At 31.9% G+C, this 20,127-nt stretch overlaps 2 protein-coding genes across 2 annotated transcripts; both read left to right on the plus strand.

Moving 5' to 3' along the window:
* The first annotated feature begins 1,815 nt into the window (after positions 1–1,815).
* LOC139426165 (uncharacterized) lies at positions 1,816–3,510 on the plus strand. Its single transcript, XM_071183953.1, has one exon. The coding sequence runs from the start codon at positions 1,816–1,818 to the stop codon at positions 3,508–3,510; it is 1,695 nt and encodes a 564-aa protein (XP_071040054.1).
* Positions 3,511–4,884: 1,374 nt separating this feature from the next.
* LOC139426166 (jerky protein homolog-like) lies at positions 4,885–5,799 on the plus strand. Its single transcript, XM_071183954.1, has one exon. It carries the CDS (start codon positions 4,885–4,887, stop codon positions 5,797–5,799), a length of 915 nt encoding a protein of 304 aa, XP_071040055.1.
* The last annotated feature ends 14,328 nt before the right edge of the window (positions 5,800–20,127 follow it).

A 20,127-nucleotide genomic window follows, 5' to 3' on the forward strand; every position in this document is an offset into this window, starting at 1 on the left:
CCTCCAAATCAAAAGTATTGGCTTTTTAAAAATTATAACATCTAGGACATTCTTATAAGCTTATTTTGATTTTCTTTCTGGGAGAATAGAATTTTTTGAATAGATATTTGTTATGTGTTTAAGCCACCTTTTTTTTTATATACAGAAACTAACTTTATTTTTTTATTAGTAATTTTTATTGCTTTTTTTAAATATTTGTTCAACTATTGTCAAATTTTAAGCGGATATCCACATAAAAACTCATCATTTACATTTTATTGTTTATTTCTGATGGGCTTCAATGACATAAATTTTCCCACCAATATGTTAAATAATTGAGTTTCTAGGTGTTACCTATTTTGACAGAATTGTACTATTGTAATTTATGTAGTATATGTTTCTCTGTTCTTACTTCAAATCCTGTCTGTAAAAGTTATTATTCAGTTTTTCATACATGCCACATTTTGTCCCAAAAAAGTTTAGTTCCATCTAGCATTTGTGTTTAATGAAATTTTAATAACAAGCAAGAAAAAGAAGGAACTGGAGAGCTTTATCAGAAATTATGCCTTAGGAAATATTCAATGTATTATGAGGTGTGACTGTTATTGAGTATGTTGCCTATAGTTTGTTTTTCAGAGATAGTTTCAACTAGTAAATCGCTTGAGGATAGCTATTTAACATTTTTTTGGATATTCTATTGATGATTCAGGAGACTTCTGAACAAGAATGAGGATACAGTAGATAGCTTTTTTTCGGTTGAATTCAATATTACGAATCTGGCTTTAGCTGTGCCTTAAAATGGAGATTTAGATTGGTTAAAACAAGGTAGGCCGCTGTCAGTATATTCATTTTTATTGTAATTTATCTAGTATATGTTTCTTTGTACTTCTACTTTGTGATTACTTACTTCAAATCCTGTTAGTAAAAACTAATATTATTCAGTTTTTTATATATGCTACTTTTTTGTCCAATAATTTATTTTCATCCTGCATTTGTGTTTAATGAAATTCTAATAAAATACAAGAAAGAGACAAGTTTAGCTTACTAAAAGCAAACTAGTAAGTTTTGTTGTATGTGTAAAAATATTTCTAGATAAAAAAATTTTTTAAATATACTTCTTTCTTTCCTACACTAAGTCTTTAAATATTAATTATAAATTGCTTATATATAATTCCTATTTGTCAGCTTCCTCTGTTTTGATAGAAGATTTTACTTTGAAAGTGCTTGTAAAATTTTGTCTTTTATATTTGATTCTTAATTGAATTAAGTTGAACTTAAAAAATTTCAACCACCACAACATGTGAATAATATCAAGTATTTATTGAAAAATTGATAATCCTGGTGTTATTTTGATACAAGCACTGAATAAATTAAATCTTATCTCTCTATTCTGAAAAAAAGTTTTTGCAGTTAATTTTGTCCCCTGAAAAACTTTTTAACTACGTGATGAAAATCTAAGATTAAGGAATCAATTCATTCAGAATCTTTCAGGGAAGACATTTAGGGCATTCAAATCTTTTACATAATTTTAAATTTTTATTTATTTTAGTTTTAAAGCACGATTTTGCAGTTAATAATGAAGAATAACCGCCGTTCACAACAGCCAATCACATGTCTGAAAACGGCAAGCTTAAAAAAGCGATTTACAAGTCTGAATTTTCTTTTTCAGAGATGCAACCAATCACAAAATAGTTAGAATTTCATTCTTCAGTTTTACAACATCTCAACTTATTTCGTATTGATATATTGATTAATCTGATTATTTGTTTTCTAAAACGTTAATTCGTAAGTTTAATCTGGTTTTAAATCTTAATTCGATTTGTTTATTTACAAGTAATGCCTAAAAAGAAAAGACCTAACATTACTAAAAAGTCGCAACTCAATGCGAAAGCTAATCGAAAGCGGGAAAAACGTAAACTTCATAGTATAGAAGAAAATAATGCTCTTTTGCTTATACAACCTAATGATGATTCAACTAACAAAAAAAAAGTTAAACTAACAAAGGTTGAGCTAAAAGAGAATGTGTGTAATTGCTACACAGTCGCAACAACATCGACTTTCATTTGCCCACATCAAACCAGACCTGTAAATACAGAAAATGTGGTTGGAATGCACACTGTACCAATTCGCTTTCGCAATGTTGACAATGATATGGACCAAAATCCTAATCCACCTATTTTAAAATCAAAACAACATGAGTTTGCTGGTGATTTATCGAAATTGTTACCTATCAAAGTGGCAAAACATAGTCTTGGCAAAATGTTTTCAAAATGCAGTTATTGTGGAGCTTTGAGATTTGCTTCTGCAAAAGGGCGCTCTGTTAATTCTTGCTGCCATAATGATAACATACATATACCTCCGCTGCATGAATATCCTTTATTTTTGAAAAACTTACTTCTTTCTGATGAGCAAGAAGCAAAATTATTTAGGCAAAATATCCGTGTATACAATTCATCATTTGCGTTTGCCACTTTTAGTGCTAAATTTCTTCAAGATGAAAGCAGAGGTCCACCGTTGATAAAAATTCAAGGACAAGTATATCACCATGCGACAACATCCCTAAATTCAGCAACCAATGCTCCAAGGAATGGACAAATATATATTTATGACAGTGTTGAGGAGGCTATTAAACTACGCATGAATTTAGACAATCTTCAGTTGACAAGGCATATTGAAAAATTATTAAGGGAAGTCAATCCATATGCACAGAAATATCGGATGCTCAGAGATTTAACTATTCATGATAGTGAATTTGTTTTACAATTTCAAAGATTTATATTCGATGATAAAAGAAGATACAATAAACCTACTTCTTCTGAATTAGCTGCCATTATTGTTTCCAAAGATGGTGTTGTTCCTGTATGCGATTTAACTGTATATCCTAAACAAGAAATAAGAGAAACGAGTATAATAAACCAAAGATCTCAACATGCTGATCCTATGGTCTTTCCTTTACTTTTTCCTAAAGGCGATTTAGGATGGACTTATCAAATGCCTTCGCAAAAAGGAAAACAAATAAGTCCAATTCAATATTATGGGCATAGGTTAGCCTTACGACCTAATGGTCCTTTTAACCCGTTATTGCATGCTGGAAAATTATCTCAGCAGTATGTGATAAATTGCTATTTGTTGGTTGAAAGTCAGCGATTAGATTTCATTAGAAACAATCAAGGAACCCTGCGCACTGAATGCTATCAAGGGTTAATTGACCATGTTGAAAGGAATTCTTTAAATGAAACTGACAGAGTAAGGTTGGGCACAGCTGTTATACTACCAGCTACGTATATTGGGTCACCTCGAAGTATGCAACAACTGTATCAAGATGCAATTGCTATTTGTCGGAAGGTTGGAAGGCCTGATTTTTTTATTACGATGACATGTAATCCTCAGTGGCCAGAAATTACTGAAACTTTAAAAGATCATTTCATTAAAGGTACTACTGTAAATGACATTTCAATAATCGTCACAAAGATTTTCCAAGCTAAAGTGGATGAATTAATAGAAGGAACTGTAGTCAACGAAAAAAAGTGACATTGATATTGACACACTGCTTATTCTGCATTTAAGAAAATTAATTCTTTTCGATGATAACAGTTAATATTCAGTTTAATATTGAAATATATGAAATCAAAGCATTCTTGGCTTTGCGAAGCAAACCAAGCAAGAATTGCGAAGCAATTCTCCGGGGGTTGGCGAGCCTCCGGGGGTTGGCGAGCGTCAGCGAGCAGGGGGCGGAGCCCTCTAGTTTAATAAATTTTAAATCTATATTTCTGTTCCATTTCATACAGTTAAAAACTATGCCTCCATTGAAAAATGAGAGTTTGGGAAAATGCGGATCAGAGTTGAGTTGTTTCCATCCTGCTGCTGAGTTGTTCATCTCCTGCTTTAGTTTCTAACTTCCGGTGGCAACACTCAATGCGGATCCGAGTTGAGCTGTTTAACTCCTGCTTTAGTTTTGGTTTCCAAAATTTTTAACTTCCTATGGCAACACCCGATTTAGTTTCGATTTCAAAAACAGTAGCATGTCACCTATTTCTGCCCGCTTGAATTTCTTATTTTAGATTTAGTTTTGATTTCAGTATAGTATGGCAACACTAATTTATATTTGTTATTAAAAGATTGCAACACTCAATCTGCTTACAAAAATAGCAGGCGGAGCAGTTTCGATTTCCAAACTATACTCGTGACACCATCTAGTGATTGAAATAATTACTAATTTTTAAACACTAGTGTTGTGATAGTGGTGGCGCCATCTACTATCTAAAATAATAACTCATTTTATAATTGAAAAAAGAAAAATGATTAAAATAATATAGTTATATAAAAAAAATATACACTTCAAACGGGATTCGAACCCACGACCTCGGGAATAAAATGCTTCCATAGCATACTGGTTTGTTAAACACGCTAACCAGTATGCTATGGACGCATGCAATTCAAAAAAAAAACTTATGATCTTAATAAAATAAATTTAAACTCCCAGACGGTTACGGGTAAAAAAATTAGTTTCAGTTTTTCTCGTAATGGCAACGAATAAACATTTACTTTCAAATACAGTAAAGTCTCGAAAGTTCGAGTCTCAGAAGTCCAAGGTTCCGCTTAATTCGAAGTGCCAAAATTTCCCCCTAGCAACCAAAAGCGTTCTTGATCCTTATCATTTTGGAAACTTATTGCTGTAAGGTGCCTGCTGCGAAAATGAGTGGAAAAAATAAGAGAAAATTTTTATCTATGATAACTAAATTGAACGCTATATAAAGATTAGATGCAGGTGAAACAATAAAAAGTGTTGCTACCGATTTGGGTGTTGGAGAGGTAACAGTTTGTAACTGGCGCCGCAATCGAATAAAAATTGAGCAGTTTTGTTCACAGAAGTGCAATGAGACTCCAGGAGAAAAAAGAAAATCTATGAGAACATCAGACTATGAAAAAACTAGCAAGGATTTATTTCTTTGGTTTACTCAACAACGTAGCAAAGGTACTCCTATAAGTAGCCCTATTCTTCAGGAAAAAGCTGTGTTTTTCAGAAATCAGTTCAAAGAAGGAGAAGAAGATTTCGCAGCAAGCGTTGGTTGGTTAGACCGTTGGAAAAAACGATATGGTGTACGTCAACTAAATATTTGCAGTGAAATACTCTCGGCAGATACGTCAGCTGTGCAGGCATTTCAAAAACGGATTGAAGACATTATATTGACGGAAAAGCTCACACCTGACCAGTTATATAACTGTGACGAAACAGGTTTGAACTTTAAGATGTTGCCCTCAAAATCCCTTGCTTCAAAAGAGGAAAATTCAGCTCCAGGTCACAAAAAACGGAAGGAACGATTAACCATTTTAGCATGCGCCAATGCATCTGGAAATCATAAAATGAAACTGACTGTGATTGGGAAATCTGCCAAACCTAGAGCCTTAAAAAACATCACTAAAGAAGCCTTACCAGTACATTACACAAATCAGAAAAGTGCATGGATGAATCGAGAAATTTTCAAACAATGGTTTCTAGAACATTTTGTTCCAGAAACACGGAAGGCATTGAGAAAAAAAAATTTGCCTTGCAAAGCAATTTTGTTTTTAGATAACGCTCCATCTCATCCGGACGATGATGAGCTACGTTGTGGTGAAATCCGTGCTATATTTTTTCCTGCCAATGTTACAAGTTTGATTCAGCCAATGGATCAGGGCGTATTGGAAAATTTAAAGAAAAAATATCGACACCGTTTGTTACAACATTTAGTTCAGTCTGATGATGAAAGTGTTGCGGATGCGGTCCTGCAGAATCATGTGTTTTACAGTTTAACACGTCATTCCTCGAACAGGTTTTAAACTGGTTTAACTCAAAGAAGTTTGAATATTTTCACAAATGTAGCTTCAGATTTTGTGATAGTATGTACAGCCATTTTAAGTGAGTCGAATAAGCTCGTTAATTTTAACTATTACATTTAATATTTATATATATATATTTTTAAAAATGGATAATCATCATTGTGATGAATGCAATGTTTCTTTTACGATAAAAAGCAACCTTCTTCGTCACATGCGTACTAAGCATGGCAACAATGCATTTGAATGTTCGACCTGCAAAAAAACATTCAATAGGAGCGATACATTTAAGAGGCATTTGGATGTACACTCCAGATGAAAGAAAAGAAAAGCCAGCCCTGTCAGAGCAGAATCTAAGTGACCTTCTATTGTTTCACTGAATGAACCATCGATATCTGAAAATGTTACAACTATTAAAGGATTGATTGAAGCATTTGGTGGAAGACTAAAAACTGTTCGTTTCGATAATAACGAAAATTTCACTGACACAGAAGAATATTTAATATCAAGAGTTGATTTCAAATGAACTGGCTAAAAATAATTTGAAGGTAAATATTCAAGTCATTTGCTTATATGATAAAGCCTCTAGTGGTGGTGTTATCACAGATGAAAAAAATTTTAAAACTAGAAACTGTATAGTTTTATCTTCTTCGAATTCAAACGAAGTGTACGATAACTTTTAGCTGAATTTGAAGAAAAAGATAGCGGCTGGACTTTGTCAAAAATCATGTATTTAGAAATAAGAGTCAATAAATATAATCCGTTAAACGGATCAACATTTATTGAACTACCAGATTTTATTCAAAGGAAAAAGTCCTTAATTAATATTAAAAATAACGATAATAAATGCATTATGTATGCAGTCCTTGCCGCCTTGCACCCACAGACCAATAATAAGATACAGACCGTATACAGTGGAAAAACTTGCTACTTTTGCTGATGAACTTGACTTTTCCTGCCTTGAGTTTCCAATGAAACTACAAGATATTTCCAAGTTTGAAAAGAAAAATAATATTTCGATAAATGTATATGGTTTCAATGATAAGAATGTGATTTATCCTTTGCACATTACTATTATCTCCATTTTCTATCATAATAGTGTTCGTAAAGTTAAAAAATTATTTTGTTACTCAGAGTGATTTACACTGACTTATGTTTCTCTAGACATTATTATATCTATTCGAGCTTATTGTAGTTGCTCAAATTATTGTTTTGCTTTGACATAATGTCAAAAGTATTTTAGTTATTTCTTAAAGTCTAGTAGATTTTTAGATGCAGCTCTTACTTGAAATTTTATGTATACATTTACCAAACCCCTTCTGAGTTTCATGTAATTTCTGTATTTTTTATGCAACGCAAACAAAATTCAAATTCTGAATTTGTTTTTGGCCAGCCAAGAAAAAGGGAAACTTAAATTTTGTGTTTTAAAGATAAAATCAATGAAATATTTATAAGTAATGTAAGAACATTGACTTTAGCTATTATGCAAACTGTTATAACAAAATAATTTTTTTACTAATTTAATGCATGACCCTTATAACACTATTTTACTGGTAATAATTTTATTTCCGATTGAATGTATTCGGAATGTTAGTGCCATGTATAGTGATTTTGTGCTGATATTTAATATAATTCATATCTCTTTAAATTATGACATTAGTATTTTTTATGTTAATGGTTCTTTTTTTTTTTTTTTTTTAGGTTAATAAGAAGTTATTACAAGAAGAAATTGTTCAGGAAACTGGTAAAAATGTCACATTGAAAGATCTTTCAAATATTGTTGCTAAAGGGAAAAAATCATAATGATTTTGGTGAAGTATTTTTTTGTTTTATTTTATTTATTTAGCTTTATATGAATTGGTGAATCTAAGTAATAAGTGCTTTAAAAGTCTAATAAAATTTCATGAGATTTTATTTTACGCATACAAATGAAACATTTTGTATACATGCTTCTATATTGTGGGCATGTAGATAAACTGTGAATGTTGAATCCTCCTGATCTATATCTTATGTGTTTAGATATTGTGAATAATCTTTTTTCAGATTTTGCATACTCTTCAAAATATCCATCATTGCTCTGTTTCTGTATTGAAAGATGATGATACCTTACAAGGCATATTTTTTCAAGATAGGGAAATGAAAGATGTACTGCAACTATCCTGAAATTTTATTTTTTGATGGTACTTACAAGTTAATAAATAACAACTATACTTGTTATATATATCTAATTAAGGATGGAAATGGCTTATTATTTTTCTTAAACTAACTTATATCTTTTTTAGAATTCATAAATGAAAATTATTGCATAAGATTTTTAACTTTATCTATCCTTAAAAGTCAAAAATTAACCTGTTGCAGTAAAAAGTTGTATTACATAAGAATAAATGAGGTATTTTATTTGATATTGATTATTCATAGTTTTTATTTTTTTGCTGCATAGTCTTTGTCTCCTAGGTTATTGTGAAATCATCGGAATTGGTTTACTAGCTCGTGAGGATAAGGAATCTGTCCAGTGGCTGAGTAATGAAGCTTTTAAGCTGAGCAATGATAAATGCCATGAAACTCGCGTCATTGTTACTGACAAAGAGTTTACTGAACGTGTGATCTTCAGAGACTTATTTTCAAGTGCATAACTTGAAATCTGCTTGTTCCACAGCTTTAAACTGATCAGTTGGCAAAAGAAGGTACTTCCCGCCCAGCCTCTCCAAACACGGCCCTCACTTACCGGATCACAATTGGTATCCCCGCAAGCGTCCTGGAGGAGCCCTTAACTTTCAGGGTACACGTGCCGACTAAACCGCTACCTGTAGATTTGTCTGTGGGCATACTAAGAGCCTCACTTTCAGTGGACAAATTAAACTTTTTCCATCTTGTAAAAAGGGCAACTCCAACGAGGAACCAAACCTAACCTCCAACCATTGTTTCCTCACCATCTACTTGATTGCCTGGATTTCACCATGGAAGAGGTTCTTTAGAGACCTCTCCTTTTCCTCGATTTTTTGAAGACTCACGGCCTTATGGATCTGGTATAGCTCCGCTATCCCAGTTGGGATTGGAAACAACAACAACAAACAAGAGGTATAAAAAATGGCACAAATATTAGTCCCATACTATTAATTAATATGTTTTTATAGTTAGAAAGTGTTTTTTCTTGATATGATGTTAACCACCTATAATTAGGAAGAGCAAGTTTTTCCCTTAGTGGAACAAATAGAAGAAACTCATTTAATCATCGAAATATTAATGTAGAATGTTAAAATATTTATGCCAGTTTGTATAATGGTATTATTTTCAAGTCATATAATAAATCATTTAGTAAATTCAAAAATTATGAAGAAACATTTGTTAATTTCTAAAGAAATTAAAACTTAAATTAGTATAAGTTATATAGGTTTTAAAATTCTGTGTAAAATTAAATATAATAAATGCATACATTGAATTTAAATGTTTACTTTTTTGTACTTAGTTCAAATTTAAAGCAAATAAAATTTAATTATTTATTTATTAGTTATTGATGGTCAATTTAAGTTTCTTTTAGTCTTTGTCATTTTCCCCGAGTGCCCTTGGTCGCTTTTGAACATAATACCAAGCTTTCATTACAGATTATACTCCAGAAAAAATGGGTGTGTCAAAGGAGATTTGTGATACGGAAAAGGAGTACTTAACTGCCAGTCTGAAGAGTCATACTCATTTCTGCATCAATCTTTTCAAAGTGTGGGGCCTACATTCTATTCTTAAATATTACAACGATAACTGGCATGACTTACAAAAAGTAAAAAGCATTATTTATACAATCTTTCAACAAAAAAAAAAAATTAAAGCAACTAAATGTTATTTGAAGGGTTGTGTACGAATGTTGGCGAAGTCTTTATAGCATAACAATGATTTAGTCTGGTTGTATGATCACTTGAGTAAAACATAAACTCAATCATGGATCTGATTGTCTATAAGAATCGCTTGTTGACATCATCAATTTATTTTTCCGAGTTATTAATGTAATATTGACTTGCAGATTCAAATTGATCAATTAACATGCTTTTAAATATTTTGAAATCTAAACAAAAAGAGAAAATTGTCTTTAAGTTTTTAATTTTGGATTGCTAGTAAAACAACTGGTAAGTTAACATTTGTACTTGAAAAATGTTGTTAAAAACAGAACAGGGGGACCCTATTTGGGGACTATAAAATTTTACTGCCCACTAGACAGACACATCAGAATCTTTGACTTTTATACTCCCCATGAATTGACTTAACCTGAAAGAAATTCTCTCTTGCTGTAAAAACATTTTCAATAGCCTGAAATGTTTAACCATCGAAATGACAATTAAAATTATCCCTATTCTTGAATCTTTGTATTTATTGCTTTCTTAATTTGTTTGTCTCGTTTTAGGAATGGACTTACATAAATAGCGCCAGCGGAATTTTTTTTAACATGACGAACAATCGATTGGAATGTATGAATGGGAAGTTAAAGCCTGTAATAAGGAAGTTAAGCTCTATCTCGGCATTCATAAAAAGTTTGTTCTCAAATATATATTCAACGAGAAAGGAGAGTGATCATGCTACAGCTGCATTAAAGGAACCATCTTTAAAACTTCCGGCTGGAAGTGTCGAAGAACTGTAGCACCAAATTTTAATTCCTTATCCTTTTAACATGCACCTAAATCAAATAAGTATGTCTAAGGATCCGAAAATTACAACAGATAAGGAATCTAATTTTATGTATTAATATGAGGGAAATTTTTACACTACTAATGTCATCTCCTTTCATTGTGTGTGGTTCAATGCTATAAAACTACCTTGCAGACACATACTATCAGTCCGAAAAAAGTTATCAATCAATACATTTGATCAGACATTGTGTGACAAGAGGTGGCTAAGAAGTCACGTCCAATCTGCACATACAGTGTTTAGTAACAGTTACATAGATTTTGAGAACAGAATAGATACAGAAGCAGAAAAAACCAACAGTGTTTCAAGAACCACCACTGCGAGATCCTCTCATCTTTTAACGTTAATGCAAAAAGTTGCCGCTGAGTCCACTGGAAGTGAGTTTCTGAAGAAAGAAGATTCTTTAAAATCATGCTCAAGTAAGATTTACTTTACCTTTTTAAGTAGAGAAAAAATGGTACAGGTGTTTTATCCTATTTAGAATAACAGTTGTTGATCTAATTTTTACATTTGATTTTCTGTGTGGAATAATAATGAGGTAGTCATTCGAGGCAAAAGATTCGTTATGATAAATTATTATAATGCTGTATACTCTGTAAAGGTTTTTATTCCTCTCTTAATTGCATATTTAGAAATTTGTCTTATTTTAGCTGGTGGGAAAAAGGTCACTGTAAGTGTAGCTGAACCAATAAAGAATGTAGAGACTGCTTCAGTTGATCATAATTATGGATGTTCAGCTGCCCAGTTAGCTTCCAGTTCAGCTGTGAGAGATATAGGGTAAGATAACTCATAGAATTTCTTAATCTGAACCGGGAGAAATAGTGGTTGTCCGACGTCCAGCAAAAGCAACAGGAGAACCAACAAAGACTCAGCCAAAGTACACCGGTCCTCTACTTGTGACTGAAGTCCTCCCCAACGATACGTACAGAGTGACCCAAATGGAAGAAAAAGTGGAAAATAAGTACTACGCAACAACGTCCCACGTGAGTCAACTAAAGGCATGGCGACCACCAGTACACGATGATGAGGTCTCAGGTAACTTATAAATTGGAAACCGGAAATATGAACTTTCGTTTTTTTATTTACTTCTAAGAAAAGAACTTTAGTATTCAACATTTGAAAGACTTTTCATTTTGGAACAGCAACAAAATCAAGACAAAAAAAAAGAACTGTAATAGAACTTTAAAATTTTTTATTCATTCATATTTCAAAAAAAAAATAATTAAGTGTGTATTAAGTATGAAATTTTTTTTTAATTGTCTATATCTATTATGTAATAATTGATGTATGCATCTTTTGTTAAGTAAGTGTCGATTGAGGGCAATTGTATCATCAGGATGCCCGAATGTTAACATTTCCCCTTAATAGTGAGTTGTCCAGCAGGTGGTGCAGCGCCACAACTACTGTGTCTGTTTGCAAATGNATGATGATGAGGTCTCAGGTAACTTATAAATTGGAAACCGGAAATATGAACTTTTGTTTTTTTATTTACTTCTAAGAAAAGAACTTTAGTATTCAACATTTGAAAGACTTTTCATTTTGGAACAAAAGCAAGACAAAAAAAAGAACTGTAATAGAACTTTAAAATTTTTTATTCATTCATATTTCAATAAAAAAATAATTAAGTGTGTATTAAGTATGAAATTTTTTTTTATTGTCTATATCTATTATGTAATAATTGATGTATGCATCTTTTGTTAAGTAAGTGTCGATTGAGGGCAATTGTATCATCAGGATGCCCGAATGTTAACATTTCCCCTTAATAGTGAGTTGTCCAGCAGGTGGTGCAGCGCCACAACTACTGTGTCTGTTTGCAAATGTAAGAGAGAGATTTTTTTAATATGAAACGATTAGGAAGCAGCAATGTAGACGGCTGCTGGAGTAGTTTGTTTTCTTTTATTTCTTAATTTATATTGTTGAAATCATTCTTAACTTGACTCATCGCCACATTGAAGAGCATACAGCGAAAGAAAGTAAAAGAAGACAACAGAAGGGGTTGTTGTCAGAGCTTTTGGATATTTGGGTGATACTGTGCGTTTAGTATTGCGAAATTCAGATTCATTATTGTCAGTCTGTATACCTACGGATTTAGTTGCTTTTGGAGTTTTAACCACTGAAGCATATGAAACATTGAGTCTAGGTTGTGAGCTTAAAAATTTGCTTTTGGCCTCAAAATATGACAAATTTTGCATTACTTTTATATTTAGTATTTGTTTTTCCTGTTTCCAATTAGGGCATTGACGAGAATTTACAGAGTGAGATTCGGATCAGTTAGTACATTTTTCTGGCTGATAACAGGTTTTAAAAGTGTGACCGGTTACACTGCAGCGAAAACAAGTCTCTTTTCCTCTGCAGTTGTTTTTAGAATGGCCGAATCTTGACATTTGAAGTATCGGAGAGGATTGGGAATGTTTGGGCGAACTTTACAGTTTCGGTACCCTGCTTTAATATCATCAGGTACTATAGAAGTGTTGAATGTTAAGATTATGTGTTAAGTGGTAACTATTTCTAGACCTTTTTTTATGGTTATGGGCCGGGCATCTATAACTCCTTGATGGAGAGAAATTCAATTATTTCAGAAATTAGGAGTGATTATAACGCCTTATCAGAGATCACGCCTTTACATATATTTAGAGTATTGTGAGGGGTTACTGAGATTTTAACGTTTCCTAGTTCAGATAATTTCAAAAGTGAAGCTGTTTGTTTGTTGGAATTTGTTTCGATTAACAAGTCTCGTGGTGGCATCTGTTTGACATTTTTTGGATTACCAATATTTGCTTCAAGTGTTTTTTGAACGAAAAATGGTGATATAGACGAGAGTTTCTTTTCTGTAGAGCTTAAGATCAGAAATTTTGCTATAATGGGGTCATAATTTGTGCATTTAGCAAGATTGAAATAAGGTGAGGAAATTGTTCCGCTTTTGCTTCGGTGTGCGGAACTGAACACCTGTTCATTTTCAGCCACAGAAAAAAATAATCAACTTCCACTATCAACGGCACCGATGCTGGCCAATAGCTATACGTCTGTAAGTCACCCCTGAAGCAGCCTCCACCTTTAATGAGGTGCCTAGTAAGTGTCCCCGGGCTTGACCTTAGCCATCAGATGACGTTTGTAACAAGGCTATTTATGCATACGGGTCACTATGCACTTCCCGTTTATCTGAAGCAGGGGCCAAAGCAGTGTATTAGGGTACCAAGATGCCCCTCAACTACCAGGCTCCCCTTTTCCAGGGACACGGGTCTCCACGCACGGCAAACACGCGGGTGGTTTTCTTCCCATCAGAGTTTGATATAAAACAGAAACAAAGACGAAAAGCCCTTTACCAGTCAACTTTACAACCACAAAAAGAGGAAAAATTTAATAAATAAATATAATACAAATGAAGAAGTGAAACATAATTAATAAATATACATACATATATATATATATATAAGCAACAAATATAATGCATAATCAAAAGTATAAAAACTTATAAATATTTGCTCACTAGGTCAATGCAATAAATAATAATAGTGAGAAATTCAAAACAGGACTGTCGCAGGAGAGAAATAGAAAAATGCTCAGGTCCAGCTCGGGACTCCGGGTGCGTCGTGCCCGTCACACAAGCGTGTGCCCTTGGGGTCCTCTTGAATGGAAACTTAAAAGAAGAGCTCACCAAATCTCAGCTCGATATACTCCTTTTCAAACAAAATGACTCATTTGGGAAAAATCGTCGACTGATAGCACCCAATTGCATCATTCACCGTGACTCTAGTGGTCTTCTAAGAGTGGAGACAAAACTTGTTTCGACTGGTGATGGTGATTTTTTTCAGACGTCCTATCCTGTTGCCAGACAGGAATGAAATAGTTTTCAAACTCATCGAAGAGACTCATCGGACTTACAGCCATGTAGGTGTACAAACACTTGTCATAACCCTTCGTGAAAAGTACTGGATTTTGCGATCAGGATAAACCATTCGATCAGTTGTTTCCAAATGTGTAATTTGCCGAAGATTTAAATCCAATTCTGCTACGACGATGTTCGCTCCTCTTCCAGAAGAACGTGTGCGAATATCAGCAGTGTTCGAAACAACTGGAGTTGATTTAGCTGGTCCTTTGGTTCTGCGAAATTGCGACAAAGTTTGGATTGCAATCTTCACGTGTACAGTGTGGTACATTATGAAAAAATCATTGGAAAGATGCATATTTATTAAAATTTATATATCATGAACTTATTTTAATGCTAATTATTTATTTATTTGTCAAATGCCAGTTACATTAGCCGTTAGGCCATTAAACTTCTTGCTTGCCAATAGCGTTGAAATGTACAAGAAAAATCTATCTGCGCTTCACACTCGTCCACTATCACATGAAACACACAAAGGTGAAGAAGGAATTATGGTACTTATGTATTTCAGGTGCAATAAATAAGCAACCAAATTATTTGTGGTGTTTAATTAAATGTGGATAATGGGGAACATAATAGAAAGATTATGGTAATAGTATTTTTCTGACTCCTAAGATTGATAATTAACAATATTATTCTTTTTTAAAAATTATCATTTCTAAAAAAATATTCTTCAGTTTCCTTAGTGTCAAAAATATTTAAATTTTAATGCTATCAAATACTGTTATTAAAATTGTTTAAAAATTTATCCTAAATTGTTTTCTTACAGCAAGTACCTACCTAATGAAACATAAAATTTCTAGTAAATAATTCTCTAGCATTCAAATTTCTAGTAAAAGATTTAGTATATTTATTCGTGAATCAGACACCCCTTTAATTGGATGCTTATGGCCTTGTTGTTTCTCTGATTCATTCTAGTTATTAAAAAAATTGTGATTAAAGGATTATAGATTTCTTTAGTGCCAAGATTCACTCTCTTTTTTTTAATTTTCAGTTATGCAGACAGCTCTCTATTTGATGCGTGAGATGATTTTTCTACTGTAAAGAGGATTCTTATGCAGAAACTAATTTTGATATCTAAATTAACTGGCTATGCTGAACTAAATATCACAAGGCATCTACAGTGAAATCACCAGTGCAATTAAGACAATGACAAAGGCTAGTGATAGATCATCGAACAAGGTTTTAACTGATCTTCCAAGTAACTTCCCTAGACCAACGGCTGCTACTAATTATCATAGGTTTCATAATATTTTACAATGTTCTACATTATTTATAGACATCTCAAGTCTTTTTTATTCTTTTCTTTTTAAAAAAAGACCAGTGATAATAGACTGTAATTTATTGTACTTAAGGCTACAGTAGACCTTCAAAATAGCAAAAATTGGTAAAAATTTCGTTTTTTTTTTTTTTACTGCATTTCGATGCCGTATTGATTGCTTTATCTCCTGAAAAAAAAATTTTGAATTTTGATAATTTTTTGAGTAGCTATGAGCTGTTTTCGTTACCTAAGCTTTAGTTACGTTTCGCAAAACGAAACTAATGAATCTAAACTAAAGCGCAGAAGTGTTTTTTACCAACCAGTAAGTAAGAATTATCTCATTTTATTGAAAGTATTTTCAAAATTAAATTATTGACATCAAAATTTAGTTGGCAACACTATTTTCACTACGTCTGTATTGTTTTGATTTTCGAATTCCATTGTTTGTTTATATTTGATTTCGTTAGTTCCGAAGGTTTTTTATTCGATATTTATCAGAAACAGCTTTTTTTAAAGCTAATTACAGTTTATATTTGTTTTGTTTCTATTATTGTTAATTGGAACTAAGGCATTGGAACTAAGGCAGAACAATTCATTAGGCTTTTCTGTCAAATTGGAACTGTTGTGCAGTTCTTGCAACAAGTCCTATGGGACAACTTTTTCAAGTGTACGGAGTGACACTGATCGAAGTTTTGATATAAATAAAAAAACTTGTCCAAGCATTTCTGTTGATGGGAAAAGGTCATGCTTCCTTAGAACAGTTTTCTGGAGTTTTAAACATGCCTTCCATGGATAAAAAACATTCAACAAATTCTTGCACAATATAGCAAAAGATAACTACAAATTAAAACAAAAAATGTTTGAAAACTCAAGGCTCATTGTACATAATGCACATAAAGAGATAAACTCAAAACAAAGCGACATACTAGATGTCAGTGTTTCCTTCGATGGTAGCTGGCAAAAGCGAGGCCATACGTCAAATTTGGGTCTTGGCGTTGTAATAGACATTTTGACTGGTCTCGTTATAGATTACCAAGTACTGTCGAAGTACTGTCAAAACTGCACTGTCTCTAAACATGATCTCGGGGAGAACAGTGCAGAGTTTTCTGTCTGGTATGGTGGGCATATTGAGGAGTGCGAGAAAAATTTTAATGGATCCTCAGGTGCAATGGAGGTTGAAGCCGCACTCATTATGTGGCGACGATCCATCACTGAGTGTAAAATGAGATATATTTCTGTTCTCAGTGATGGTGACTCAAAAACATACCAACAACTTTGCGAAGCTCAGATATATGGCCCTGATGTCGCTATAGAAAAAGAAGAGTGTCTCAACCACGTGGCTAAGAGACTAGGGACTGCTCTTAGAAACAAAATTAAGGAATGGCGCGTAAAAAAATTACACTTGGGGGTAAAAAAAAAGGGGAGCTTAACTGAAAAAAGTATAGTTCGCTTACAAAACTACTACAGAAAGGCAATAAAAGACAATGCTCCTGATTTGGTAAAGATGAAGACTGCAATCTATGCCAGTCTTCATCATTGTGCTTCAACTGACCAAAAAAGTAACCACAATTTGTGTCCTGTTGGGGAATCGTCTTGGTGTTTTGTTCAACGAGCAAATGCCAAAGGCGAAACCCCAAAATTTCACAGTGGCATGAAAATGCAACTCTCTCAGCTAGTCGTTGAAAAAATCATACCCGTGTACCAGCGACTAGCTTCAGATAGCACAAGATTGGAGATAGCAGTGTGTGAAGGTGTTGAAACTTTAAATTTGGGGAATGTGAAAGCCTTGGAAATATCAAAGACTGATCCTGATATTCATATAGTCATGTAACAGCTCAGCTAAGAGATCAGCGGCGCTCTAGCCAATTAAAGCGAAATTTAGCGGAGGAAAAAACTTTCGCTGCTAAAAAGAAATTAAAAGCTGATGACACTTCATATAGTGCTGGTGGATTTTGATGAAATTTTTTCAGAATTGTTATATTGATATCTCTAAATTTTGTTTGAGAAAAAAAAGTTTGAATTGGATAAAATTTTAAGTTTCATTTTAGTAAAATAAAAATGTACATTTATGTATTATTATTTTGTCTCTAAACAATTTACAATTATTTCCTAACTTACATCAAAATACTTGTCTTGGTCTCTCTGATGAATCAAGCTAATTAATCAACTTACTTTTACAGTGTTTTCAATTTATGATTGATTTAAATTTGCTCTTTTTTTACTGTTAGATTTTATTTAAAAAAAGGGAAATCATTTATTTTAATTGATGAGCTTGATACCGAACAAAAAAGAAACACAATGTGAAGCTTTCATTTTTATGTAGAAAATTGTAATTTTTTAAACTTCACATTTACGATTTAATCTAATTTTTTATTCTGTTATATTTTTTGTATATAACTATCCAAAAATTATTAATGATTAGCTTGATACAGAACACAAAGGAGACATTGATCTTGTCAAAGTGAAGTTTTTAATTCTCATTATAAAAAAAAAAATTTTCAAATTTGATGAGTTTTTGTTACGATTCAAATGGCTGGAATTTTTTTTTCTAAACTTTCAGAATATCCTTAGTTAGCTAGGATACATATTGGAAGAAGAAAAAAATTCACTTTTAAAGATAAAAAAAATTTTTTTTTTGAAGGTCCACTGTAGCCTTAAATGTTGAATATTTAGATTTTAAAATTGATATTGTTGATAAAATAATCAAACTTGGCGTTTTTGATAAAAGGAAATCTTTTAAATTTAAAGTTATTTTTTTCTGCAACTTTAATACTAATCTGTGTGATAAAATTTCTAAAAATTTAGTTTTTTCACAATTGGTTAGGGTTAAAAATATTTGCAATAACGTTGAAAGTTTTCAGGAGGCTGTGAATAAATTTTTTGAATAATTTGAGTAATAATGATTTTCCTTTTCACTTTTGTAATGTTAAATTTTTGATTCAGAAAATGATTGAAGAATACTAGATTTTTTATTCTTTTAACAATTCAAGTCTTAACTGAGCAGCCCCAGTTAAGCATTATATTAATTTGTTACTTAAAATTCTCTTTTACTTCTCTCTATTTTTTCAATCTTCGCATTTGAATAGAGGGCGTTGTTTTCTTTTGTTTTAAGTGTTTGCTTTGCATTTAGTTTGCTTGTGAAATCGTTGTTTGACCGGCTTAATGTTTTATTTTCTCAAGTTTTTGTTTGAATTTCTTTTCTGAATTGGTTTTATGTATTTCATGTATTTCTTCCTGAACTTATACAAAACCTTAGGGATACTGAGAGAGTTACTTTTGGCATTTAATTTTGCCTCTCTCTCAATAGAAAAGGTTTTGTTTTATGGCTTCCGAGGCCGGTACCCCCTGAAGACGTCAGCTTCGGTGGTCATATTCTATTCTTTGTATTCATATTGTATTCTTTGTCTATTGTTAGAAATTATTTTGAGCCATGTTCAGAATAAATCTTTATACACTTATTTTTATTACAATACCTATAAATTACTGACAAGAAGAGAAAATTTATAAGCCAAAAACCATGTTTTATAATTATATTTCGTTTTAGTCTATGCATGTCCATGGGTATCAACAATAAGGAACAAAAGTGTGCTCTAGAAAATCCAACAAATTGAAACTTTTAGTTCGCTGTTATTGTTATAAATTTTTTATTCTAAATAATTAGAAATAATGCTACTTTTATGTCATATTGCATCTTCTCAAATTCATTAACTCGGCCTATAAGTTGCCTTTTTTAATTTAAAGCTACAAACCTTATTTCTGTCAATTATATGTGATTAATTAATGTTGTGATTAATTAATGTTGTGGTTAAAAAAATTTAATAAAAAAAATTACATTTATCAGACAAGAAGAGCTGGCTCACTGTTTCTCTTTTACTAAACACAGACTTTGTTCATTAAAAAAAAATAATAAACAGTTCAAAAAAATATTTTTTAATAATTCGAGTTCTATTTTAACATTAAAATGCAAGTTAAGGATTTTTGCAGGTTAATAAAGTGCACAGCAATATTATGTAAGATAATATGTAATTTTTTAAAGAAACTTTAAAAACGAAAAAAAAGCCTTATTACTAGGAATCTAGGATAAAATACAAATATTTCAGGTAAAGGTAAATGAAGGTTAAATTTTTAAAAAAATTAAAAAGGAGAAACATTATTTTGCATGCATTTCTCCTTTCTCAAAAATTTGTATTTTAAAAAATGCAAATATAAGGATAAAAATTATATTTAGCTGTGTTTTCATAGTATTAACCTTCTATTTAATAATCAAATATTCTTAAAAATAATTTTCACATAACTTCATTTTCAGCATTCGTGATTTCTTTTTTGTAATGATAAAGACAATTATTTATTGTAGTAAAATTATTGATTAAAGGAAAGATGAAAAAATATAGAACAAGCAGCTCTATTTCAAACATGGCATATATAGAACATTTTTGTCATATCTTTTTTCTTAATAGTAAAACAGATACTATCACTGTATAAATTCTTGTTGACATGATTTAATGCCATATTT

Source organism: Parasteatoda tepidariorum, chromosome 8, assembly GCF_043381705.1.
Source record: "Parasteatoda tepidariorum isolate YZ-2023 chromosome 8, CAS_Ptep_4.0, whole genome shotgun sequence".
In the NCBI taxonomy this organism is placed as follows: domain Eukaryota; kingdom Metazoa; phylum Arthropoda; class Arachnida; order Araneae; family Theridiidae; genus Parasteatoda; species Parasteatoda tepidariorum.